Below are 25,657 nucleotides of genomic sequence, written 5' to 3' on the forward strand. Positions count from 1 at the left end.
TTCCGCTGAACGTACTCCTCGACCGTAAGCGGAGGCTTGCGGCCTGCAGCGCGTCGGCGTGCGCGCCGGCGGCGGTGGTCCATCTAGGACCCGGGCCACAGCGACCGTACGAAACCGACGCCGCTACACAGCCAGCCCGGGGTACTCGGGGTGGTGAATACCCGCCCCAGCGACGTTGTCGCTCCCCGTCCGGCCGGCGCAAGCGCTACGCTACTCCACGGGGCCGGCGCCACGTACGGCGCCTCGGAAGCGGCCCTTGTGAGCGCCGTACCTGCAGCAGGCAGCGGCGACATGGGAGGCGGCGGCAGCTCCACGGGGAGCCCCGGGTCCGCCTCGACCATTCTTGGAGCCACGCCCGCGAGGGGCAGCGGCGAGGACTGTGTTGCTTGGGTGCCCAGCGGTGGCGAAGCGACCGGTACGGGCGAATGAATTGGCGCTTGCACGGGCCCCGCCACTCCAGTGGACGGTTGCAGGCCGTCGCGAAGGCGTCGCCGCGGTTGGAAGGTGGGACCGACCGGCGTCGCTGCCGGAGCTCGAGGCGGGCTCAACGGCTGCCTGTACGCGCGCACAGCCGGAGTGTCGCGATGACCGTCCATCGGTTGGTTGAAGAGCCGCTGTAGGGGGATGTCGTCGTCGCTGTGGGAGGAGGTTTCGGAGTTCGCAGGGGAGTGTTGGGGAAGAATTGGGGGGTCAGTGTGGATCACGTGGGGAGAATCGGAAGACGCGCTCTCCGAATCGGACGAACTCGCAGCGTTATATACCGCCAGCTCGCTGACCAGCCAGGGGGCATGATCGTCCACACGGAGGGGCTTCTGTTCCCGCATCGTGCGTGATAGAAGGAAACGTCCGGAACGGACCCGCGCGCTCGAGTAGAGGGTCGCTACGGGGACGTAACGAAAGGTAAGGGGGGAAGGTCTGTAGTATAGTGACCGGCGCGAGCACGCGGAGGTCATCGGACGGCCGTATACGGTACACACGTGGGCGGCTGTGCCCACGTGTAGCGAGCGCGCGCGCATGCCGAGCGGTCGTAATCTGGAGTACGTGTACAGTAGTGCACGTGTCGTCCGAGCGGTAGTCTACGCGTGTTACGTATGCGCGATAGCACACGTGTCGTCCGTGCGGTAGTCTGTAAGCAACACGCGTGTACAGTAGTGCACACGTGTAGTAGCAGCGTCCGTGCGGTAGTAGCCATTATGGAGCTAGTTTTTAATTGTGTACAGTACCCGGCACGCACTAGGCGACAGCTACTGTACTACTGTACTGGGACAGATGCCTGAGGCGTCCCTCTGCGGGGTTAGGACTTGGCACCCGTCCCCACCAGTAAACGGGGGCAAGCTCGCCCCCGTCCCTTTTGCGCCTACGTACGTCCGTTTTCGGTTGTCTGTCGCGCGCGCTGGCTTTTAACCCGTTACCGGTCGCTCCCGTTCACGCACCACGGGGCGACTGCGCGTAACCGGCCAGTGAGCCACTCTCTTTTCGCGAGCTCGTCCGATCGGTTCAATTAGCGCGTCGCGTCCGCGCCGCGTGCTCCCTCGCTAGAGCCTCCGCCTCTCACCCAACCCAGAGCGAAGAGGAGTTATTCCACAGATTTAACCAATTAAATGCATGCGATCGCTTTGCATTCCGCCTCCCCTGATTCGACGCATTCCGCTGATGCTGCTCCCTGGCGCGGACGTGATCCTCTGCATGGCCTTTGGGTAGTCTTCCTCACAGAGTGGAGTACCAAAGTGGCAGTGACCCTCCTGTGGGAGACCTACGACTGCTGGAGGGTTTGGTACTTGGTTCTCCAGCTCATCAGCCTCATCCGACGCCTCGATCATTCGGTTCCCCTGGGCGGTGCTGATGCAGACACCGAACTGCATTCTCTCCTCGATAAAATAGAGAATGTCGATTGGGACTTGATACCGCGTCAAAATTTCTCTCGTTCCTTCGTCCGGCAACGCCACTCCTTCTCTCCTGGTCGTGCTCATCGTGGTGCGGGGGACTAAGCTTGGTTTAACCCCTGGACGGGGTCGCGATGTTTTTGCGACGAGGCCCGTCTGAGTCGACAATATGGAAGTCAGACGCCCGTTCCGGTTAAGATTCCCGTCTTCCTTGCGGATCCCGGCGAGCGCAACCTCTGTCTCGGCGAGCCTTTGCGTTCTCGCCCTGTGTTACCGGTCTCACCGACTTCACTTCCTGTCGATCCAATCGACCCCAATCTTCCCGTGAATGCTCCAATAAGGGCGACGAAAGCCCCTGTGTGCATGGGGGTCAAATCCCCTTTGCAGTCCTATTTACCTCCAGTGGCCAGGTGTCAACCTCCATCAGAGACGAGAGAAGTCCCCTCGTCAGCTAGCCGGACTGAAAGTCTGTCCGTGCGAGCAGCCCAAGAAAGGAAGAGAACTTCTTTTTCCCTTACCCCCTCGGTTCCTTCTGCACCGTCTTCCCCTGTGCACGTCTCAGCTCGTCCCCCTTCTTCTGCGGCTGTTACGGTTGCCGCCGCCTTGTCACCAATCGTCGACGCAGTCCAATCGACCAGGGGAGGTTCGACCTCCCCGTCCTCTCCAGATGTTATCAAAAAGAACGACGACGCTGCCAGCGTCTATCGCACATTGCTCCGTGCTCACGGAATAAACGAGGGGGCTCTTGGAGGAACGTCCCTCGCTGACCTGCGCTTACTGGCGCAGCTTGTCGTCTCAATTCCGAAGGAAAACATCCTTGGGTGAATCGTCCCATTGACCCATTGCCGATGGTAGCGTCTCGCCGATCCATGTTCGGATCATTGTCCTCTGAGGGTGTCGTCTCATCGTCCACACTTCCCTTCGTTCCACCGAAAATAAATTGCATTCCCTTTTCCTATCAACTTCCTCCTCTTTTTGCATTTTTCTTCTCTTTATCCAACACGTACGTCATCCTTCTCCTCATTTTCATTTTTCTCCTCTTTATCTAACGCTTTGACGGGGCCCACACGCCCCCCCTCAAGAGCGGAGCCCGTGGCTCCCTCCTCATTCGTCCTCAAATCTGCATCACCGACGCCCCGTCGAGGTGACGCTCTGATTGCGGTGTTCTGGTGTGGTGGGATAAATGCCTCTTCTTGTGACTTACATCCCGCATACCTCCTCTTTATATATTTTTCATGCGTCTCCGCAAGGCATACTCCCTTAAGAGTACGCATTTATCTTCATTGCTGGGGTCTGTGGCTCCTGTTGCCTCTAATAAGGCTCCTCTCTTTCATCCCCATCAGGCGGTCTCCTTGTTCGCCCAGTTATCTCGTCGAGGAATATATTAATGCGTGATTAGGGGTTCCCTTTGTCCTATGAACCCGCCTCGTTCAGTATCCCCTGCAATAGCTTCCATCCTGTGTCCCATCTCCTTTGTACTTTGAGTGCGAATCCTCATGTCGCCTCGGCGTCCCCTTTTTTGGTAACGTTATGACGCCGTGGAATCGGAACGTCTGTGGTTGTGTGGGTCGTGTTCTGTCTTCACAATCAAGAAGTAAAATAAAATAAAGAGGCACAGGAACGTTGGGCAATAAAAACATAGGAAAGCAGTAAGAGGGTCAATGTGCGAGACAGTAAAGGAAGTAAAGGAACGATGTTGTTTCGGCAGTTCGCTTGGGGTAACAACAAGAACGTGAGCTTGACGTCGTCAGTCGCGTCAAGCCACAGCTCTGTCATTGGTAATGAGCTCCTCGATCGACGATCTCTCTACTCCGGAGTTGCTCTCCTCGTTTTGGTGCTCCAGATCGTTCGTGTTGGAAGGTGGCGCGAGACTCTCGATTGCCTTCTCGATAAGACGTCACAAATCAGTCCTCGTTGACATGAGGATTACCATTTCTCTGCTCTCTCTTCTCCATTTTTTCAGCTGTCTCGAACAGGTAGGCGGGTCGCGAGAACAGAAGCTCGTCGTGTTAGGCAGGGGGTCGGTCGTCCTTTGCGGACGTACGGAACTCATTGGACATGGCCATACCGACGGCGGCATTGCGTCTTGCTTCGTGGAAGAAGGCTCCCGCTCGTTGAGTGTCTTGCGCGATGGCTCACGACGATGTGATCGGGTGACCTGGTGTACTTGTGTCATGGGCTGTAGCCAGCGCTCCTCTATTTTCGTGCGACCAACAAGTACTGTTTCCCCTTAGCTTTTTCATTAAATTTTCGAGGGTTGCCCCCTTGGTCCATTTTCGGCTTTTACCGCTTGTCCAGCGTTTTTCTGACGACCTGTAAGTATTTTCCTGATTAAATTACGCGTCCGGAGGGCGGATCTCTGATCCAAGCGTCCTATATCGTGCGCGTGATCGTGTCTCAGGAGGTATTTGACCTCAGCCTGAGACTACAGTAAATTTTCGTTTTCGTGGTGCGACTGCGGCGGCTCTTGCGTTCTTGTGAGGGGGGTTTCAGATAAAATCGCCCAAGTCCTTTCTTTCCCTGCTCCCCACTTCCTGTGCTCACGATACCGGCGTCTATCGTTACTCTCCCTCCGCGTCGCGGTTCACATCCTCCACGTCCTCTTGCTTCGACTCGTTCACATGCGTGTGCACGAGCATTTTCACTGCTTCTTTTCCACACCTTCTCGTTTGGCTTGAGAGTTACCTGCTCGCCAGCCTGAAAACGCCCCTTCTCACTGACGGAGCCCTGTCGTCTGTCACTCTTCTTCTGAACAGCAAACCGATACATCCCCGACTGGGGTACCGCGCTTTTTCCGTCACTTACACGGTTGTAGCTGCGTCCCGCTCTCTTCTCTCGGATTTGCCTCTTTGGCATCGTCTTCTCGTATTTGACCGACCTTGGTCTACGCGAAAACTTCCGTGAGCCTCTTCATCACCCCTACTCTCGGGATAGCGGCCTTCGTCACGACTAGAATTAAACATGAGGTTTCTGCTTTCGGGAACAACTTTGCCTGTCCTTCGATGTCAAATCCTGGTACTAATTTTTCTCCGGGTCGTGGGGTCTTCTTTCTTCTTCGCTGATGGCTTCACCTGAATCCTTCACGGCTCTCCCTCCTTCCACGAATGTTTCGTGCCGTTCCCCTTCACGGTTTCTTTCTCTATTTCGTGAACTTAACTAAATTGACTACCTCGTCGATGAAAACGTACACCTATGTTCCCCATTTTTTGTGAGGGATCTACTATGTTCACCTAACTTCCCTTATCAATCAGCAGGGGACCTCTTTCTCAAGAGGCGTCGCTTCCCTAGTGGGTATGACGCAAGTGCAAGGGCACGACCGGTGATGTTGTGCATGAACAGGACTTTCTAAGTCCCTTTTAACAGTCCTTCCATTTCCAGTTCATTGACACCACCTGGAGCACGTCCGGTCGTCGGCTCCCTGATCCAAGCGTCTCCTTTCACGTGAGTTCTTCTCCTTGGTGTCGCGTCTTCCGGACGTGGTCTGGAGAGGCTTCGTCGTCCTAAAAAAACAAAGTAAAAAAGAACAGACACATAACATAAAAAAACGCAATGAAAAAGAAAGGAAGTTATTGTTGTAAACTGGTGAGTTCGCCGCTCGTGAATATGTGCGTTCGCGGGTGTGTCGTTCCACATAGTCTGATCGACATTGTCGTCTCGTCGGGATGATCCGGCATCTCTTCTGGCGACTTCTCATATTTACGTAGACAGGAGCATTGTCTCCGCGCAGGAATGCTCTCTTGAGGTCAACATTCGTCTCTAAGCTTGTCCAGCCTGATCAACACATTCGAAGCGAGTTGGCAAGGCCACCGGCCAGTGTCGTGATTGACTCCCTATGTTACCTTGTTTCTGGGCGGCTTTCGTTTTGATATTGCTGGCTCGACAGTTCGCTTTCGACACCCGTTAATTTCTCAAATAAATTCCGCTTCACGGGCGGGTTGACCTCTAATCCTCATCGTAATATCACGTGCGTATGGCGATTATTCGTGTGCGTCCCGAACGCGTGTATGGCGTCATCCGAGACTACAGTAAATGTTCCGTTCCTTGAAGTGTCGATGCCCGTCGACTCGGGTCTTATACGGGGTTTGAGGGGAAGACTCCCTACGTTATCTCGTGTCTCTTCTACGCCTCCATTTCTGCCATTTTGACTCCTGTGATTACTATCACCTTTATCGTTGCGCTGCGATTTCGATACCAATCACCACTCGCAAGTATCCTAACGGGGGTTAAACCGCTCGTGCGCGCGCGGCTTGCGGTGGCAATCATAACTTCTTGCTTCGGAAATATCTCAGTACTGCGCTGCGCGGTAGTTGTGCGACCGGTTCCCACGTCGCGTCCTTGATGTCATAGCCATACCATCTTACCTTGAGAATTAATTTATCCTCTTGATGCCCGTGATCGATGATCCTGTCGATCACGTACTCCGCGTCTACGTCCTCTTCTTCACGTGAGTTTTTTTCTTCCCCCTTCCGAAGGTTATGCAACTCGTCTCGCTCTTCCGAACCTCCGGTCTCTTGTATGTCTTGCCGGGTTCATGCTGTTTGCGAGTCGCTAACTAAATTGTCATCGTATACCTGTGGCGGCGCGTCTATCTGGGGACTGTCCTCATCATCGACAACGTTATGTTCTTCGTTGTTTTCAGCCCCATCCTGAAACTGTAGCGCCTGTCGTAGACCCGTTATCGGCACATGGTCCATTGGACTTGGGGCAAGTTCTACTCGATCGCTTGAAACGCGTTCCTCTTGATCTCCAATGGCGATGACAACCGTATGTTGGTCCGACCTTTTAACCTGATAAGGTCCTGTGGCAACTTTTGCAAGCTTGTGTTTCGGTTCGCTCGCCGTGCCTTGCTCCTTTCGGAGGAAAACGTACGACCCTGCGGGGATGTCATACTTGGGCTTGCGAAGTCTTGCATCGAAATTTAGCTTGTACCGAGCTTGTTCTTTTCGTAGACTCTTGTCGGTGGTTCTCATTAAACTTTCCAACCACGACTGCCACTTCAAGTGGTAGGCTCGAGACGAGCTGAAATGTTCCAATTTCGGCTGTGTTTGGAGCGCGATACTTCTCGGTGCCAGAGGTAATACTAATTCGAACGGGGAAATGTTTGTGGTTCGGTGAACCTGAGTGTTGTATGCAAACGTTACCGCGTCGCCAAACAGGTACCAATCCTTCAGATGTTCTCCGACGTATTTCCGCAGTGCGGAAGTGAGCGTGCGATTAAATATTTCGACTTGGCCATTGGCTTGCGGGTGGTACGTAGTCGTGAAAACATTGCGTGTACAGAGAATTCGGCATACGTTCTGAAAGAACCGCGCTGTAAACTGTGTCCCATTGTCGGACAGTAGCTTGACCGGCGGTCCGTACACGAATACCCAATGGTAAATGAAGTCCTGCGCGATGCTTGCAGCTGATATTTTCTTCAACGGTACGGTCCGTACAAGTTTTGAATATCGATCGCTGATCACCAGGATGTACCGATTTTCTCGTTTAGTTGTAATTGGCTCACCGAGGATGTCGATGGCTACAAACTCCAGCGGAGCTTCTGGTGTAAATAGCTTCATTTGCTTCGTGTTTCTTCTCAACTTCAACCTTTCCCGCGCGCATGCGGCGCAATTCTTCGAAACTGTGTAGCAGTCTAGGGCCATTGAAGACCAATAAAATTGTCTTGTTAATGTCTTGTACAGTTTCCTACCTCCCGGGTGTCCCGCCAATTTTGCGTAATGGCTTAACCAAAGGACCCCGTCCCTTAATGATTGTGGTATTACCACTTGTACGAACTCTGCCGCTGTACGGCATAGAGTTCCTTCGAGTTCCTCGGCCTCCGTTGTGAACGTGCGCGTTTTCCGGCGTCCATTTCTTCTTTGATTCGGCTGCAGAAGGGGTCGACGGCTTTCTCGCGAAGAAGCTCCTCCGGAGCGATGGCTTGGAATTGATGGAGGCGATCAGAGGCGGGGCCCTCCTCGAGAGCGAGGATGTTGTCAAGCCGTTCAAAATCTTCTTCGTCGTCTTCTGTAGCGTCGTCCGGTTCGACCATGAAGCATGGAATGTCGTCGTCGATTTCGTCCACTGTGTCTCCATCGGTTATCAGCGTTGACAAGGCGTCAGCTTGGCTGTTTGTCTTTCCTTTCTTGTCTGTAATTTCAAAGTCAAATTCAGAGAGGCGGAGCCTCCATCGGATTAATCTCTCGCTGGGGTCGGTTACGTTCATCAACAACCTCAATGAGGCATAGTGGATATGCACAATGAAGTGCTCGCCATATAGATATGGTCTTAAAGTCTGTACGGCCCAAATTACCGCTAGATATTCTTTTTCTGATACAAAATAGTTTCTCTCGGCTGCAGCTAACGTTCTTGAAAAGAACCCGATGAGTTTACGTTGCGCATCCGGATGCGTTTGAAATAATGCAGCGCCGATTTGATAGTCGCTTGCATCGGTGTCTACCGAGTATGGTAGGTCCTTCTTCGGCAGCGCCAACAGCAGTGTTGCCAAGATGGCGTCCTTGAGCTTATGAAAAGCTTTTTCGCACTGTTCGTCGAATCCTTTCAACTGGATCGGTTGTCCCTTCTTCAATAGTTGGTTTAGAGGATGTGCAATTTTCGCATAATGCGGAACGAACCTGCGGTAGACATTGCGAAGTCCCAGGCAGCTTCTGAGCTGTGTCTACGTTTGAGGGTACCTCACTTGTTCCAACGCGGCGGTTCGCGCGACATCAACCTCCAATGTACCTGGCCGAACGACATGGCCCAGGTACTTGATCTTTTCGACGAAAAATTCGCACTTGCAAAGCTTGAGCTTCACACCTGCCTTCTACAATACAGACAGTATTTCGTTAACGTGGACGACGTGCTCCTCCCAGGATTTGCTGAAGATGATGATATCATCTAGATATACAAGACAGCATTTCTAACGGAACGGAGAGAGCAGGATATCCATGGCTCTCTGAGACGTCGCTGGCGCGTTGGTAAGCACGAAGGGCATTCTTGAGAATCCGTACAAACCTGAGTGACACGAAAATGCGGTTTTATCGCGGTCGCTTTCGGGAATTGGCATTTGCCAGTACCGTACTCCCCGTGCTGTTGCGGGCAATAATGCTCTTGTAAGTATACAGGACAACAATACTCACTTGATATTGCACGTTGTAGTAAATGCAGATATGAGATAGCTCTCTTCGATGTTTATCGTCGGGAGGATCTTAAGTAGGGAAAGAGAGACTTGGTAATCTGGAAAACTATAGTAGGTGCGGTATGACTGGGCTGTCTTACGAGGCGGTGCATTGTAGAGTGCCTAAGAAGCTGCCGCGTAAGTTTTGAGGAGTTCGGAAGCAGAACGCTTCCAGGTGCACATGCAATTTTTGCATGCTGCACTCATGCTTGAGTCGATATGAAATGCTTTAACAGCACAATAGCCAGCCACGTAACACAGCGTGGCGCAATACTTGGACATAGCAATGTACTCAGTACAAATGGGAGCGGAGGAAGGAGAATGTGACTAGCTTCAAGGAGTTGGCAACAAGATGATATTGCTCATCCTGGCAAATGGTTATACATCGAACCGTCGGAATAGTGGAACACAGTTGACTGATCATAGCAATTCTATCTCTACTCTGTTGCTCCATACTAGAGCTTCACACAACCCAAACAGTATATAAGCAGAAACTTATCTCCAAAATAAAGAACTGAGCTGCCTTGAACAGCACAGAACCATAGCTTTATCACTCCTCGTCTGAGAACGTACACTACGACTCGAGGCGGCGTATTAAAATCAAATCCACCGGCTTCGAACTGCCTCAGGTTTCTAATATAGTGTTCGCATGTATTCTACCAGCCATTCCTGGTAACTGAAGACGAATCAGGTTCTGTTTCGTTTCATTTCGCTGGTGTAAGATTCTATCTATTCGGCTGAGAGCGAAGCTAGTTGCACTTCTTGTCAATACAAGCTGTTAACTGGGTCAATATATTCAAGCATGTTTCTGATTGCAGCAGTCCAGGGCAGGTTGAACACTGCAGATGGCACAATCAACTTTCGTAAGAGTTTACGCTAGATTCCCAAATCCAGAAAGAATCTGCGGGACGAGCCTATCGAAGAATCTTTCAAAATTGACCTCGGAAGGTAAGGTCGGCCTATGCCGTACAAAATCAAGTTCATCTCTCAATGCTGGCAACGCAAGAGAGGGTGATAAAGTAGGTTATTGTGGAGAAAATGAGGGGAAAGGGTGCAACGAAAAATGAACTTGGAGGAAAGACTGGCAGATAGATAGGAGTGGAAAGAGAAAAGGGGAAGCTTTCATATGAACAGGAAAGAATTGAAGAGAGGGAAGTGGGGTTAGAGGGAAAAGGATTGCACGTCATAGTAATATGGTAAGAAGGAAAGGAACGAGAAGGGGTGAAACAGCTAAAAAAGCTAAGAGAAAGAAGAGTGGGGGAAGGGTAGAAGGATGAGGAGAATGAGAAGAGCACAGGTACCGGGCAATAGAAGGGAATGTTTCGCGTTGCCGAGTAAGGAGGGAGTGAGCTGGGCCTCCCGACCTACAGTGCAGATGTAATTTGGAGGCGACTTTCATATTACAGTGAAGTAAAGTCTACTATGGATGCCCTAGAATTTCTCTTAAAAGAGAGAGCACGATGATATAATGGGAAGCGTGACGTTGACCCTTCCACCGTGCCATCGTGCGTCTTCTTTAAAGATGGGCCACTGTATCATCAAAGTTTATAGTGTGATCTGCGCCTCTTCCTATTTGTTAGCAAAGCGAAGCCGAGTTTCGTGATGGAATCAGTTGTCACTACTGGAGCGATAATTTATGAATTTCGCTCATGATGAACGGATCTCTGATTCTTGTCTCAGGGGACATGTAGGACTGTCATGGGATCACAGAAAGAGGATGCGTCTCCATCCTGAATCAATGGCCTTCCATCGTTGCAGGGACGTAGACAAATTTGATCTCCCGCTATCGAAGAACGTGGATCGGTGAAGTACGTGGATTGGGGCGTTGTTCTTCCGTACCCGCTTTCACTCAATCGAGAGCTGGCGATACCCAGCGAAAATCTCTGTGACCTCGTCATCATATTGATATCTGTTCCAGGCTAGCAATATATTGCGGAAATTTTCTCATTCAGCTCGACCGTCATGGCATTTTAGCCCGCCCTAGGGTCAAGAGAGAGAGTGGCACCCCCGCCTTGGTGCGTGACTGCGTCTGGCCTCGACTTGGGCAAAGACATCAGCGCATCTGCGCCTGCGGCGAATTCTCCTGCTCATAACTCTGGCCTACTGTGAATCAACGGGTGAGAATTAGCAAAAAGTGATTTATAAGACGGGAAAGGATGAGACGAGGCATAAGCAAAGTGGAAAGAACGGCTGAAGGCTTTATAGTTTCTGTCCAGACGAGCACCGCCAGCAGATGCGCCAGTGCCCATATCTACCACTTCTGTCCTCACACGTTGTGACGTGTACAGACGTGTACAAACAACCCAGTCATCTGACCACGAAAAATCGTCAAAAAAGGGATAATCCCTTCCCATTCCTTCCATCAACTTCCTGCATATACACACCCGTTCCTCCACTTCACGTCCCACTTCTTCCGCCATCCAAACGCCCCCCCCCCCCCCCCCCCCCACCATGGCGCTCCTCTTCCGCGCTCGATCCGGCGATATGCGCGCCCTTCTGCGTAGATCCTTCGCCTCTGCCGCCCCGCAAGACCTCGTCATTATCGGCGGTGGCCCGGGGGGATACGCCGCCGCGATCAAGGCCGCGCAACTCGGCCTCAAGGTCACCTGCGTCGAGAAGCGCGGCGCGCTCGGGGGCACCTGCCTTAACGTTGGATGCATTCCTAGCAAGGCCCTTCTGCACTCGTCGCATCTGTTCGAGGAGGCAAAGAATAGCTTTGGAAAGCACGGTATCGACATCAATGGCGGCGTTGACATCAACCTCCCAGCGATGATGAAGCACAAGATGGACAGCGTCAACGGCTTGACAAAGGGCATTGAGGGCCTTTTTAAGAAGAATAAGGTCACCTATGTCAGGGGAGCGGGCAAATTGGGAGGGCCTGGCGAGGTCGCCGTCGAGTTGATAGACGGCGGTCAGGATAAGATCCAGGCCAAAAACATTATGATTGCGACAGGCTCCGAAGTCGCAAAGTTGCCCCCCGTCCCGGTTGATGAAGAAGTCATCGTTTCGTCCACCGGCGCCCTCAAGCTAGACAAGGTGCCGGAGAAGATGATTGTCATTGGTGGCGGCGTCATCGGATTGGAGATGGGGTCTGTGTGGCGGAGGCTCGGATCACAGGTTACCGTCGTCGAATTTCTCGATCGCATCGTTCCCGGTGTTGACAAGGAGATCGCCGATAGCTTTTTCCGCATCCTGAAGAAGCAGAAAATGAAATTCAAGCTTGGCACCAAGGTCGTCGCGTCGCGCAAGGAGGGCGGCAAAGTTTTATTGGATATCGAAGCCTCTAAGGGTGGAAAGGCGGACACCCTGGAAGCTGACGTCGTGCTCGTCGCCACGGGCCGTCGCCCGTTCACACATGGGCTCGGTTTGGAGGAGGCTGGCGTGAAGATGGACAAAATGGGCCGCATTGATGTTGACGACAGCTTCCGCACAAGTGTCCCCAACGTATATGCCATTGGCGACGTCATCAAGGGACCTATGCTTGCGCACAAGGCCGAGGATGAAGGCCTCATCTGCGCCGAAATTATCGCGGGCGTCGGCACTGGGCATCTCGATTACAACTGCGTCCCCGGCGTCATTTACACGCACCCAGAGGTGGCCACCGTTGGGAAGACAGAAGAGGAGCTGAAGGAGGACGGCGTGGAGTATTCGAAGGGAACGTTTCCCTTCATGGCCAACTCGCGTGCGCGGACGAATGACGTTGGCGGTGACTTTGCCCAGGGCATGGTCAAGGTGCTGGCCGATAAGAAGACGGACAAGCTACTCGGTATGCACATTGTCGGACCAAACGCTGGTGAGCTCATCGCAGAGGGCGTGCTCGCGATTGAGTATGGAGCTAGCACGGAGGACATCGCGCGCACATGTCACGCGCACCCGACTTTGTCAGAGGCTACCCGGGAAGCAGCGATGGCGACCCATGGCAAGCCAATTCATTTTTAAGGTAACTGCTAGACTAATCATGACCTGGACCGAATCCGAATCCTTAATATTTTGCGTCAAACGTTTTTGAAAACTGCACGTTCCAGTTGAGCAACGGGACAGACGACATTGGGTTTCTCGGCGATTCTGTGCAAGATTAGACTGAGAGGCGATGTACATTGGCGGTCGCGCGCTGGCGAACGAAGGTAGAACTCGGGAATACTACAGCAGCATGTGTTGATAAAGTCGTGATAAGGCGATATGCCAGGCCGATGCGATTCGTGTTCAGTATCGAGATGTATATGCAAAGTTTTGGTGGTTGCCATTGGATGTGATCACATGAAATCATCCTCGAATTCGGTGTGATTGCCAAAGAATTCCTTGTTACTTGACATTTTCTCTTCTTTATGAATGTTATCATACGAGAGTGCCTCCTTTTCCTTCATTCTCTGTTCCCTCAAGGCCTTTTCAGCCTCCTTTTGGTGCTTGAGAGCTTCCCTAGCCCTTCGATTGAGCTCCTTGATCCTGGCTGTTTTCTGGGCGGCCAAGTCAGGAAAAGCCTCGGTCTTAGTTCTATTGAGTCTATTGACAATCTCATTAACTCTTTTGTCAACCTTGCATCTCTTGACGGCCTTGACGTTATGAAAGCTGACCTGGCCCACGGCCATATCGCCTGTCTTTTTCAAGTTTGACCAGTAGGTGTAGACGATACCGACGTTGCTCATCTTGTTCCCCTCAATGGAGTTGTGCTTGACGAGCTGTACGCAGTCCTCCAGAACGCTCTCTGGGATGGAGTCGATGGTCTCCCCGTCCTTGAGACGGAGGTAGACATGGGCTGAGGAGAGCTTGTCGACATGGAACCAGACGTCGTTTTCCCAGCCGTGCGCGATGAGCTGCTCGTTTTCGTGCTTATCTTTACCGACGTACACAAGGTACGAATCGTCACAGGTCTTGTAGTAGAATACCATGGCTGCGGACGCGGAGTGTTTTTCGGTTAGAAGAGTTGCACGCGAGCTTCGTCTCGTTGGCTTTTTGCTCCTCTTCAAAAGGACTCAGGTTGTTAATCCTTGGGAGGGCGACTTGTCTAGCTAGGAAAGCCGTGGAAACTGTAAGGGACATCACGTGATTACAGTCGATGGTACTTACAGCATTTTCATTACAGTATGATCCAATTGGAGAGTTTGATCTGAAGTTTGGATGAGTGGGATGAGTGGTTCGTATGCAGCGACACAAGGGTTGAAACAACTGACCAATCGACAGCTCCGAGCTCACGGGGACGAGATTCAGATCTCCGTCAGGGCGCAGCTGAGTCTGACATCATACACTCGCCTTTGACCTTCGTTCTTTTACTCTTCTCCGGCTCTCACAAACCCCAACTTCCTCACCCCTGTTTCCGCTCCCCCTCGCCTGCACAACCGAGCCTCCCCGTACGCAACGATGGCTTTCGTCACCGGACCAGCCCTTCCCTCCCTGCGCGCCGCGCGCGCCACGTCGACCTGCACCGTCCGCATGGCGGCCGACGCCGCGGAGGAGCCCGTGTCGCGCCGCGCCATCATCGCGGGCGTGGTGGCTGCCGCGGCCGCGGCCGCGCTGCCGAAGGTCGCGAACGCCGAGCGTGAGTATCCAAACGTCGGCTTCTTGGGCGGCAGCGACGTCATCGACGTCAACAACGCCAACGTCCGCGCGTACGTCAAGTTCCAAGGGTTCTACCCGACCCTCGCGGGCCTGATCGTCGCGAATGGCCCGTACAAGTCAGTCGATGAGCTCTTCGCCTTGCCAGATCTTACCCCGCAGATGAAGACGACGCTCGAGAAGTACAAGGATAACCTCACCGCTTTGGAACCTACCCCCGAGTATGAGCTGGACAAGTTTAACAACGGCCTCTACCGTTAGATGCTTTTTTGCTTGAGTCGTTTTCGCTTCTAGGCATTAAACTGCAATTAATACGTTTTTCTTCAATGTCTTTGAGTGTGTTTTCTCCAGCGCGGAACATTGCTTGCTTGCCTTTTGACGAAAATAGACCGCAGCCATTTATTTCTCTGGCACTTGGTTCACAAATATGCGTTTGCACCAGCTCAGAAGAAGTCATTTATGGAGACATAGCCACCTGAACGGGCCCTAATAACGTGCGTAGAGAACTGAACACTGAGGTTGAAGACTGTCAGACTACTTTGATTCTTAGATAAGTGCATCGAGATGTTCAGATGAAATGACTTTTACCGGTGACCCACGCCGCGTCTACGCATAACAAAGCGAATCGAACGCCCGAACCCCACTCAACCCCAATGCGCATGCACAACGACTAGCACTAAATAAGCACGACAAAGCAGCCGACCTCAAGACTCCTCGACACGCCCGTAGAACACGCCTTTAAGCAACACCTTCTTTGGCGTCTTTGCTCCCATATCCGTATCGGACAGCTGCTCCGACACGAACACGCCTGCCATTTCGCCGTTAGCGGCGTCGATCTTCTGGACGGCCATCTCGATCGCGCCGTCGGTAACCTGGAACACCTTGTTAGTCTCCTTGAAGATCTCGTCCTGGCCCTCGCCACCGTCGGCCTCCATGCCTGGCAAGCCTACTGCCATGTCATACCCAGTGGTACCACCGCGGCCCTTAGGGTCCAGAAAGAGCCCCGAGCGGTACGACGGGACCTTGAAGTCACCGCCAAACTCTGTGGCGGTCGTGATGTCTGTGCCATCGGCCTTTGCGATCAAATTCTTAACCGTGAACAAAAACGGGACACGCTCCCCACCGGGCAGCTGCACAGTCGTAGCAGCGTAGTCAATACCATCCTTCTCCTCAAACACAACCTCATTATTGCCGACCTTCAACGGCCCTTCAATCCCAGTAAGCGTATACGTCGCCCTAGTCATCAGCTTAGTATCAACAAAGGCCTTCTTAACCTCTCCTTTACGCTTGCCGGAGACTTCCTCCTCAACCTGGAACGTCTTGGGCTCCAAGCAAAGGTCGACGATCTTGTACGACTTACCCGAGTCGAGCTTGATAGCGCCCTTGGCGCCCTCGACCTCCGGGCAGCGGTTCGCCAAGCCCGTCCCCTTGACCTGCATGTAGGTGAGCTGGTCGATGTCGCTCTTGGTCAGCGCGCCCGCCGCGTTCGGCGCGACCAGCGCGGCGGCCGCCAGAAGCCCCAGCGCGGCGCCCTGCACCGGCGCGCTGCGCAGCAGCGCGGCGGCCTTGTCCGCGTCCTGGCGCGCGCGCTTCACGAGCCTGTCCGCCAAGGAGGCGCGCACTGTGCGGGTGGGGAGGAAGGAAGCGAGAGACGCGGGGGTGTGGGTTAGACTTGGAATTTTTTTTCGGGCGCGGAAAGCGGGCTGCGAGGAGTGGCGCGCGCGGGGTGGCAACGCGCCAACAAGGGAACAGGGGCCGATCGGAGCGGGCGGGGACGTACCAACAGCGGGGCTGTGCGCGGGGGCGGCGAGGGCGCGCCCCCGGAAGGAGGCGGCGGCGGCGACCGGGGTGGGAGCGACAAAGGCGAAAGTCATGGCGGGGGAGGAGAGTTTGACGGAGCGGCGGTGACGGGGGGAAGGTGCGGTTGCGATTGGAGGGGGGATAGAAGGATGGGGGGGTGCGGGGAGAAGGGGGGAACAAGGGGGAACAAGAGGTGCAGACCGGGGACGGTATGACAGCAGGCGGCTCAGTGAGGAGGGGGAAGGAGGATGATCTCCTCTTCAACCCCATACCGTCACAACCACAAGTTCCGGCCGCGACGTAAAAGATCTCCACCGATCTGCCCCCCGCGCTTACGCAGCTCGCTTCGAGATATCGTAGCCCCTCTAGAAGTTATTCAAAAAGTAACTTTTCGCCCTAACACTTACAGTCATCCTCCTTCCGTCAAGGCTGTAATGAGCATGGAAACGTGTGAGACGTGTTGTGATGCGTGGCAACGTGTAATGCGGAAACTCACTGTAAATAGAGGCCTTTCGACCTTGCTGTGCGTCGCTCCAGCTACCAAGGGTAACCAATCAAAGCGTAAACATTGTCACGGCAGCTTCAACCCTCTGAAGCTTGCGCTTCATCCGTTCACCGGTTGCAAGGAGAAGTCCTCTTCTCCCTGCATGACTTGTCGCACCCGCGAAACGGCAACCTTGCCAGGCCCCACACCCCGTTCTTCCCTTCACCCCTCCCCCTTCCCCATGCCCTTCCCTTCCCCCGCTACCATACCATGCCTTCGCCCCTCCTCGCCACCGACTCCACCGCAACCCCGGCCCCCTCATCCGTGAGCGCGGCGCCGCCGCCGCCCTCGCTGACCGCCGTCATCTGCGGCGCGCACACGACGCTGGGCGCGCTGGTCCTACGGGATCTTCTGCGGAGCCCATCCGTCGCGCACATCCACGCCCTGGCCCCCGTCGACCCGCGGTCCTCTATCTCGCCGTCGTCGCGCCCCCTCGCGCGCACCCCGGTGCTCCACCTGCACATCGACGACCTGTACTACGCCGACCGCACCGTCTTCGAGCATGTGCCGCGCGCCGACGTCGCCTTCGTCACGCTCGGCTCGTCGCGCGACGACCTCGCCGCGCAGGGCCCGCTCCTGTTCCACGCCGACAACTTCGACGTCCCGCGCCGCTTCCTGCGCGCCATCTTCGACCGCGTCCCTCGCATCGAGGTCCTGTCGGCTGACGGCGCGCACTCGCACGTGCGCGGGAGCGAGTTTCTCAGGGTCAAGGGCGAACTCGTGGATGCCATCGTGCGCATGCAGTGCGAGATGGGGAAGGCCGCCCCCGCCGTCGCTCTCTTTCGCGTCCCGCTTCTCCTCACGAATAAGATGTCGCTGCACGGGGACGAGGCTTCCGCGCCGCTCATCAATCGCGTGAAGCAGCACGCCGTGCTCAAGTTTGAAAGGGGGCCCGCACAGGCCGTACACGTGCGCGACGTCGCAAAGGCTATGGTCGCGGATGGGATCAACAATGCGAAGAAGGTAGAGCTGAGCGATATTGAGTTCCGCTTTCGAAAGAGGCAGTATGACTTGATCGAGTATTGGGGGGAGGATATCGTCTGGATGGCGACTGAGAGGAGGGACGCGCAGAAGAGAGCGTGGCGGAGGAGGAAGGAGGAGCGGGAGGGGAAGAGAGTGTCAGAGTATGCAAAGGTTGAAGGGGGAGTGCAGAGCGAGTGGAGCGAAGGAAGTGCTTCGGTGCAAGGGGGTGGAGGAGGGGATGTGGTGGATGGATACGCGCAGGGCGTGCCATATGAGCAGGACATGCCAGGGGAGAGCGAGCGTTCCGGAGATTCTAGTGAGGGCGGTAGCACTGATGTGGGAATTGACCGCCTGTCTCAACAACGGCTTGGTAACCCTCCGGATGTGAGGGCAAGGGCTGCCGTGCGAAATGCCGGGAGTTTGCCAATTGGATCGGTGGAGTCGCTTGCACATCAGCTCGCACAGTCCCCAGTGAAGATTCGCGACAATGAGTTGCTACCGGATGTCGAACTCAGCGAGGCTAGTCGTCGAGAATCTTCTGTCGAAAAGGTTGCACCGGCGCTGTACGATACAACCAACTGGGAGCAAGAGGTCTTGGAACAAGAACGCGAAGCCCACCGCGAGTATGGTGATGAAGGGAACGTACTGGAAGATCTTGCACTCTACTCAACTGCGTCTGGTGAGGATGTGGATGGGTTGCCGCCTCCAGAAGGTATCCAGCTGCCAGACTATGCGCCGTTGACAGGTGGAATGGCTGGGGAAGACAGATTCTCAGACGAGAGCTTCGATCCCACCCAGGACTTTCCCGAAAGAGATTCATATGTTTCTTATGCTTCGTATGCCGCCGGGCGAGTTCCGGAGGAGGAGATTATTAGTCGGTACCGTCCTGATCTCCAACCAGATGAAGCACAGTTGGAAGCAACTTTCGAAGAAGATCCTAGAAACAACCGACGCTTCCGTCAATCAACGAGGGCCGAAGACATGCCTTCTAGGCGGAGAAGGAAGGAAAGTGTGCGTTCCCAAAATCAAGTTGATTCTGCAGCTCCGATGCAGCGATTTTCGGCGCTTGTATCACGGATTCTTGCAGCAACTGATAGACCGTCGCAACGGCGACAGAGGAGAGCGCGTGTGGTTGAAGTGGAAGATACGGAACTTGACATGTTGGATCAAGGGTTTGATGGTTTTTATGATCCACCATTACGAGGAAACGGGGACATGAGAGAGGCTGGTAACGTTGATATTTGATTAAAGAAGCAGTATAGAGTCACGTCAACAATGTTAGCGCGATAAGATGAGGTTGAATCGGCGTATTATCGCGGTTCTTTGCGGTCACATGGGAAGCATATTTCTTCTGTATATACACGCGGAAGTGAGTCTGCACGAGTGCATTTCTTTGCGCTCTGTCTTTGGGAAAAGACTGCCAAGATCCCAATGAGAAGACGATCCTTTAATGTCACACAAGGAACTTGGAGAAACAACATGGTTTTCGATAGAGGCGACCAGTACATAAGCTTGACATAGTAGAGAATGCTCGCGTCCCACTATCCCAACCTTATACTGCACTTTATACTGTACAGACTGCAGGTGCGTAGTACACTTGTAGTTTGCGGTCTACAAGTACAAAGATGGAACGCGCAGATGCGCAATGGAAGGAGGATCTGCGAAAACGCAACTGACGCCACCGCCTATGCAAAGGACAGTGTTACTTACCCGCCACAGTGCAGTCCACCGTCGTTCGAAACCGGCGCATCTACCCCACGGAGCAGACCCTGGCGGATCCAGCACGGCGCGCTGCGAAGTTCCAAGGTCTTCCTCCTCCCTCCCGCTTACGAAGACCTTCCCCCCAGAGCGAGTTCCAATGCGCTTGGTGGAACGAGCGCACATGCAAAGATTGTATAGTTACGTGCACGGCGCATCTTTCTAGATGCGAAAGCAGGGCCCAAAGTCCCCTGTACAGGGGGGGGGGGGGGGGGGGGGTCGCGATGTAGTGCTACCCTGTGGCAGTGGGCCGAAAACGGCACTATATCGAACCATGCACTATAAGATAATGAGATTTACGGCTTTTTTCCAGCCACTTCCTTGCATCACTGCTCAGAAAGACTGCTTGCAGGACGCCATCACTCATACTTTGCATCTTCACTAAAGACTCTGTTATTAGTAGCTGCCGAGCCGTCGCATTGGCTTCCTCCTTTTTCGCAGCCATAAATGCCAGCCTACACTTTTGCAAATGTCCAATTGCATCATGGACCCTGCCTTTTTCCGCCCTAGTCCCTATTCGAGTTTTGCAACTGCATAATATCTTTCTGCGGCGGTAGCGGCACACAAACCGTGCGGCACCGCGGTTAGCATATTCTAAACTCGCGATGGAAGAACCGAACTGTGGAAAAAAAGTTCCAATCCCTCCCTACCCATGAAACCGTATTTTGATGTATTTTGATATATGGGACGACGGATATGCGTCACTATCAATGGTTTTTGGGTCGGTTTTCATGGAACGGGAATGGTCTCCTTACAGTTTGATCCGCTGATCTTATAACAATTTTCTTTGAAGGAAAGTTGTCGTATTCTGTATCTATCTGCATTTTATGGTCCATTTAGTTCCGTGTTGATAAAACCGTGATATCCACGGTTTTCTAATTTATATTTCGCCAACTAACTGTTTCCACGGTTGCCGGAATTGTTTTTTAGAAAACCATATTGTAACCGTATTTCAAACACGGGGGAACCGTGTAACCGTGGACAATGTTTCAGCGTCTGTCGAAAAAAAAAAAACGTGAACAGTGGGTACTGTACAGTTGTGGCAAATCGCGTACAGCTGCACACATTTACGCACAGCAATGTAAAACGGCAGTGCTAACGGTCGTACTCCCCCTCTTTACAATTGCAACGTGCTCTACGACCTTTGGCAGCACGAAGGTCAATGCAATTCAATAATGCATCAACCAACACTTGCAGTGTCGGTCGCCACGAGCTGTGGAGCAGTGCAACTAAGGAACGCATCCCTACTATTAGTATAGACAGAAAGGAGAAGCATAGAGAAAGAGACAAGAGAATACACGCACGAGCGATATACATGCTTAGGCCTTTGTGCCTTCCAACTTTGTTTGTAGAGTAGCGATCCCTCTCCACTGCCAACTATCCGCATCATGGATCAATCCCATGCGCTCATAACAGTACGATGTTTCCGTGGCTGACGGTTAACCACTATCCACGGTTACGGGAAATGGGCATTTCCGCACCGCGCTGGTGTATAAAGTTTACAACACGCGATTTGGATAATTCTGGGTGCTACGTAGTCGCTGTTGTCAGTGACAACAGTACAGTAGTGTCACTACACCGTATTCAATTTGTGATGCGAGTGTCCCTGCACCCAGTTTATTCACTCGCACCTCTAACGCACTTAACTACTTGCGGGCTGTCCCCCCGGCGGACGCCGCCGCCGCTGCTCCAGCTTGTCAACGTGGCCACGCGGCTACGTTTCTTGGTTGCGTGATGACTAAAGAACTGCGACGGAGCGCGGTGCGCGGAATACCACTTCTCTGATGCAGCGGGATCGGCGCTTGGCTTTGGTCGGGCGCGGATGGCTTCGGTCAGGATTATGAACCTTCGTGGTCGAAGCGGCTTGGTGAGGATGTCCGCAAGCATGTGCTCGTAGGGCCTGTGCTTGATCGTAATCATCGCTCTCTTGACGCTTTCACGTAAAAAACGCCGTCTCAGGTTGATGATTCTGCGATTCTTCGGATGAGGACAATACCGTCCTCATGTGCGGACAGGCCCCGGTCAGGGAGACACAGGCACTTCGCCGACTCCGCCTTCGCCAAACACACTTCACGCCCCCATCTGGTCGGCATCGTCGTACGCATCCGTGGGGAATTCCCATCGCACTGCAGAAGTGTTTGCGGCCGTGCCGTGCCCGCCGCCGCCAACCGCCCAAGCTTCCCTTGCACTCTATTCACGCATGCCCGAGGCCCCATCCGAAACCGAAGTGAAGATGACGGCGTAACTAAAATTTCCTGACCTTCTCGCCCCTCTCACGGAAAGCCACGTTCTTGAATGACCACTCTCATCGGTCTAGAGCCCGAACGTCGTAGCGTGGCCGTGGCGGTGATTATGAGCCCTTCGCGGTGCCGAGTGAACCCACAGCGGTGTTCCCAGTTCCTGCAGTGGTTCCCTGCGTACGTGCAGATCGCTGGATTCCTTGGTGACGATGGGGATGAGGCGTTCGGCCTAACGCTTTACGAAGAGACCGGCTTGCACGAATCGCCCTCTTCACGAATGGGTGCGTTGCCGTGCGAGTTGAAGCTTTCCTTGGGCGATGCTTGAAGTGAAGGCACGAGTGCTTGTACCGACTGAGTCGTACGCGGCCATTTCCCGCCAGAGGCGGCGATTGTCTTTGGTGACGGCGGCGGGGTTGGCTTGTTAGTTAGTGATTACGACGGTTGTCAGTTTAGGGTGTGTCATGAATTGATGTATTACTTGTTCGTGTGTTTGTTCATGCGTTTTATGTGCTGTACTGCCCATTACCTCCGAATCTGCACTCAGCTGTTCAAGGCTCATTGCTGCTTGCAGAAGCTGGAGTACGGGTTGTGACCGATAATCGAGAGATACGGTTAAAATCAGTGGCCAGCTGTTGAAGCGCAGTACGCAATCGAGATATTCCTCCCATCTAAAATAGGGTGAGCTTCAGAGCATCAGTTTTATAGAGGTTAATAGGACATACGACCCCCAAGCTTGCGTTTAACGTTTTCTTTATACGTATTCGACGGTAAGCAGCGGAAAAGAGTCATTAATTTTTATTCTACAATGGGCCAAACTGGGAATGCCAGCAATCGTTGCAGCTATAGATGCATCCAGATGGCGGGTGCCCATCTTGCCCATCTTGCCAACAATGCATCGCTGCCGCCCTTTCTGCTCTCCCATTCGCGCTCAGCCCCCTGCCAGCCAGCCCTGGCCGCGCAACTTGGAAACCTATCCCGTAAAACCCGCCTGCTGTCTCACCTCTGTCGCAAGTGCGCTGTTCGGCCTTGTTGCCGCCTCGTCGGACGCGCGAGCGGGCGCCGCGGGGGCGAGTCGCCCCGGCTACGTTTGCTCGGCGTTAGCGTCCGCCTGACGCCGCACGCGGGCCCCGCGTGCCGCGTCCAACGCTGCGTTCCCCGGCCCCTTTGAATTGTCAAAGCGAGCATGCTGGGGCCGTACAAGCCCGGGCTGTATTTATACCTTTGCAAGCCCTGCTCGTCCTGAATCGCCTCAGAAGTGCTGTAGCTGGGTTTCCCCGGTCCTCCTTTGCCTGCCATGTTCGACCGCGAGAGCAAGCTCGCGCGGGAGCTCAAAAAGCAGATGCGCAACTGCGTCCGCGGCCAGAAAGGGCCTGCTCTTATCGAGTCAGGCGAGCCGCTGGCCTTTCTGAGCTATGTCCAGATCCCACCTGCGAGCCGGAGTAGGGGCAAGTCGTGGCCGGACAAGCTGGAAGACGAGCTCGCGCAGGTGCTGATCAACACCAATATCCGGTGCGTGTGGATGGACAAGATGAAGTACCCCGACATCGTCACGCTGGGCGTCGCGTCTGGGCTCAAGCCATACGCGTCCCCGCAGGGATACGTCATCGTGCGCGGAGCTTTCGGGCACCGTTACGCCCCGTACCACTTCGTCGCCTCGTGCGGCTCGTACATGGAGATGGTCGTGCAGCACGTCATGGAGACGGGCGAGGAGCACTCCACCCTGCGCTGGACCGCGTCCTCCCGCCTGTGGCCGTCAGCTGAGGTGGCCGTCGGAGTGATGCACGGCCGCATCCTCCCCACGCGCCCCACCGTGGACGCGTGCAAGCTCCTTCTCGACGTGCTCAACCGTGCCATCACCATGCTCAACTCGCCCAACAGTACAGTCGAGCAGGACATGGGCTTCTCCTTTTTCCGCAAGAGGGTACGCTGCAAGGCGTGCGGACACAAGAACCGTGTCCCGGACGTAGTCGATTGGACGGCCGTATGTACAGGCGTCATTGTAGTCCGCGACCGTGTGCAGACTTGGCTCAACATGATTGTGAATTGCAACGGCGGCGTTGCCGGCCGTTTCCTCCAAGACTACATCGTGGGCCCGATGTGGACGGCCGACTGCTACGAGGAGAAAGATCGCGTCCCCGTAGCCTCGCTCACACATTTTCTATGGCTGCAGGCCGGTACAGGCGGCACGGAGCTGGCGCGTCACTTGGAAAAGCTGGTCAACAAGCCTGAGGCCCTCACAGAACGGTTGCTCGCGTGCGTAGGGCCGTGGCGGCACCCACGCTTCTGGTACGAGACGTACGAGAAGATGATCGACCGCATCGTGGTGCAGCTCACGCTCTCGAGGAGCACAAAGCACGGGACGCAGACCGACGAGTGGGCTAATGCCGTGTGGTTCTACCCTACGGAGGGCGCGGGCTTTTTCGGTGACTTGACGTTTTCACCAGGCAAGAAGCTCGTCATGGACGCATTCCGCGAGGAGGCAGATGTTGACGCTATAGAGATATCTGCAGACATCATCGTGAGCCAGCAACGTTCCCTATGGCCAGTGGTCGGCGGCACACTGCCATGGTACTTTACCGAGTGCGAGGGCGAGGAAGTGGTGCTGGTGCCCGCGATGCACGCCCCCAGGATGCTTTTAGGGCAGCTTATGGGGCAACAACTCGGAAGGCTGCAGTACGTCCTGGAGGCAGAGATGCCTTCCAACGAGCTGGTCGTACAGATCCCGATCGGCGGCAACATCAAAGCGGTGACATTCTCGCGCGCCGAACAGGAGCTCTACTACATTGCCTTCGTGATGAAAGGCGAGCGTCTGTCACTCCGCGCGATGCGCCCGTGTCACTCGTCGGTCAACACGAGCTGGTGCAATATCGAGCCCACAAGCGTAGTGTATCGCGCACAAGGGCACACGCCCGAGCAAGGCACGATGTACGGTGCCAATGGGATGCCGCGCGACTACCGCGACATGTACAAAACGTGGGCCGGCCAGGCTGGCTTCCGGCCCCTCGGCGTGCTCGACCGGCGGGCCGTGTTCGACGAAAGTCTTGAAGTGGGCGGCGGCGCGGCGGACAACTCCGAACGCAGAGCCGTCGGGTGGAACTGGCTCCCCGTCCCCGACCAGGAGTCGGCCATCGCGGAGATCGACCCGCACGTAGTCCGTGTGCTCTCCGCGTGGAAAGAGGTGTGGCTATGAGGGGGAGAGGAGAGTTCTCCAGCTCGGAGCAGGAGCGACATGCGAGATGTGACTAGCAGCCGGAATAAGTAGGATGGGACTTTTCACGGTGCCAGCCAGTCGGCGCATTTGCTGGGGCTTTCAACACGGCGCACGCGAACTGTACACCCGGGGACGGTATTTAGTGTCATTGATACCATTTCCGTGGTGGAAATCTCAAACCCTAAACATACAGTATATTAATGTCAGTGATACTATTTCCGTACTTGCACTATTTCAGTGAAAAACGGTACTACTGTCACTGACATTGCCAAAAGTAACACTGAATACTGTAAGTTAGATCTCATTACAGCCTACAGCATTTATTTTCGTCCTACCAAAACCTCACATGCCTGCCTCTAATCATCAGTGCGTTATTGGACCAGGTCTACGACATCCATCGACTCTTGCACTGTAACACCATCAAAGTTTTCACGGTACTTTTTGACAATCTCCTGTAGTTGCGGTGTCAACTGTCTTTCTTCCCAAAGGCCGTTCAAGTTCTGCGCCAAACCGCACCGCATCATTGCCTTACGAGCATAAGAGACACCA

The 25,657-nt window shown here is 54.2% G+C and overlaps 10 protein-coding genes; 5 read left to right on the forward strand and 5 right to left on the reverse strand.

Annotated features, from left to right (window-relative positions):
- Positions 1 to 11,493: 11,493 nt before the first annotated feature.
- Positions 11,494 to 13,229, forward strand: CHC_T00010287001 (lipoamide dehydrogenase). XM_005713691.1 is given in 2 exon segments: positions 11,494 to 12,981; positions 12,982 to 13,229. The coding sequence occupies 1 exon segment, from the start codon at positions 11,494 to 11,496 to the stop codon at positions 12,979 to 12,981; it is 1,488 nt and encodes a 495-aa protein (XP_005713748.1). The 3' UTR covers positions 12,982 to 13,229.
- A 41-nt stretch (positions 13,230 to 13,270) lies between these two features.
- Positions 13,271 to 13,928, reverse strand: CHC_T00002606001 (hypothetical protein). XM_005713692.1 is given in 2 exon segments: positions 13,271 to 13,295; positions 13,296 to 13,928. The coding sequence occupies 1 exon segment, from the start codon at positions 13,926 to 13,928 to the stop codon at positions 13,296 to 13,298; it is 633 nt and encodes a 210-aa protein (XP_005713749.1). The 3' UTR covers positions 13,271 to 13,295.
- A 469-nt stretch (positions 13,929 to 14,397) lies between these two features.
- CHC_T00009123001 (Photosystem II 12 kDa extrinsic protein, chloroplastic) lies at positions 14,398 to 14,919 on the forward strand. XM_005713693.1 is given in 2 exon segments: positions 14,398 to 14,853; positions 14,854 to 14,919. The coding sequence occupies 1 exon segment, from the start codon at positions 14,398 to 14,400 to the stop codon at positions 14,851 to 14,853; it is 456 nt and encodes a 151-aa protein (XP_005713750.1). The 3' UTR covers positions 14,854 to 14,919.
- Positions 14,920 to 15,159: 240 nt separating this feature from the next.
- On the reverse strand, positions 15,160 to 16,031 carry CHC_T00008339001 (Plastid oxygen-evolving enhancer 1). XM_005713694.1 is given in 2 exon segments: positions 15,160 to 15,296; positions 15,297 to 16,031. The coding sequence occupies 1 exon segment, from the start codon at positions 16,029 to 16,031 to the stop codon at positions 15,297 to 15,299; it is 735 nt and encodes a 244-aa protein (XP_005713751.1). The 3' UTR covers positions 15,160 to 15,296.
- Positions 16,032 to 17,746: 1,715 nt separating this feature from the next.
- Positions 17,747 to 19,209, forward strand: CHC_T00002607001 (hypothetical protein). XM_005713695.1 is given in 2 exon segments: positions 17,747 to 19,144; positions 19,145 to 19,209. The coding sequence occupies 1 exon segment, from the start codon at positions 17,747 to 17,749 to the stop codon at positions 19,142 to 19,144; it is 1,398 nt and encodes a 465-aa protein (XP_005713752.1). The 3' UTR covers positions 19,145 to 19,209.
- On the reverse strand, positions 19,210 to 19,407 carry CHC_T00002608001 (hypothetical protein). The gene has a single exon (XM_005713696.1). It carries the CDS (start codon positions 19,405 to 19,407, stop codon positions 19,210 to 19,212), a length of 198 nt encoding a protein of 65 aa, XP_005713753.1.
- A 2,911-nt stretch (positions 19,408 to 22,318) lies between these two features.
- CHC_T00002609001 (hypothetical protein) lies at positions 22,319 to 22,420 on the reverse strand. Its single transcript, XM_005713697.1, has one exon. The coding sequence runs from the start codon at positions 22,418 to 22,420 to the stop codon at positions 22,319 to 22,321; it is 102 nt and encodes a 33-aa protein (XP_005713754.1).
- A 25-nt stretch (positions 22,421 to 22,445) lies between these two features.
- Positions 22,446 to 22,565, reverse strand: CHC_T00002610001 (hypothetical protein). Its single transcript, XM_005713698.1, has one exon. It carries the CDS (start codon positions 22,563 to 22,565, stop codon positions 22,446 to 22,448), a length of 120 nt encoding a protein of 39 aa, XP_005713755.1.
- A 188-nt stretch (positions 22,566 to 22,753) lies between these two features.
- On the forward strand, positions 22,754 to 23,065 carry CHC_T00002611001 (hypothetical protein). Its single transcript, XM_005713699.1, has one exon. It carries the CDS (start codon positions 22,754 to 22,756, stop codon positions 23,063 to 23,065), a length of 312 nt encoding a protein of 103 aa, XP_005713756.1.
- Positions 23,066 to 23,191: 126 nt separating this feature from the next.
- Positions 23,192 to 25,316, forward strand: CHC_T00002612001 (hypothetical protein). XM_005713700.1 is given in 2 exon segments: positions 23,192 to 25,087; positions 25,088 to 25,316. The coding sequence occupies 1 exon segment, from the start codon at positions 23,192 to 23,194 to the stop codon at positions 25,085 to 25,087; it is 1,896 nt and encodes a 631-aa protein (XP_005713757.1). The 3' UTR covers positions 25,088 to 25,316.
- The last annotated feature ends 341 nt before the right edge of the window (positions 25,317 to 25,657 follow it).

This window comes from Chondrus crispus, genomic scaffold, assembly GCF_000350225.1.
Source record: "Chondrus crispus Stackhouse genomic scaffold, scaffold_145, whole genome shotgun sequence".
NCBI classification, from domain to species: Eukaryota; Rhodophyta; class Florideophyceae; order Gigartinales; family Gigartinaceae; genus Chondrus; species Chondrus crispus.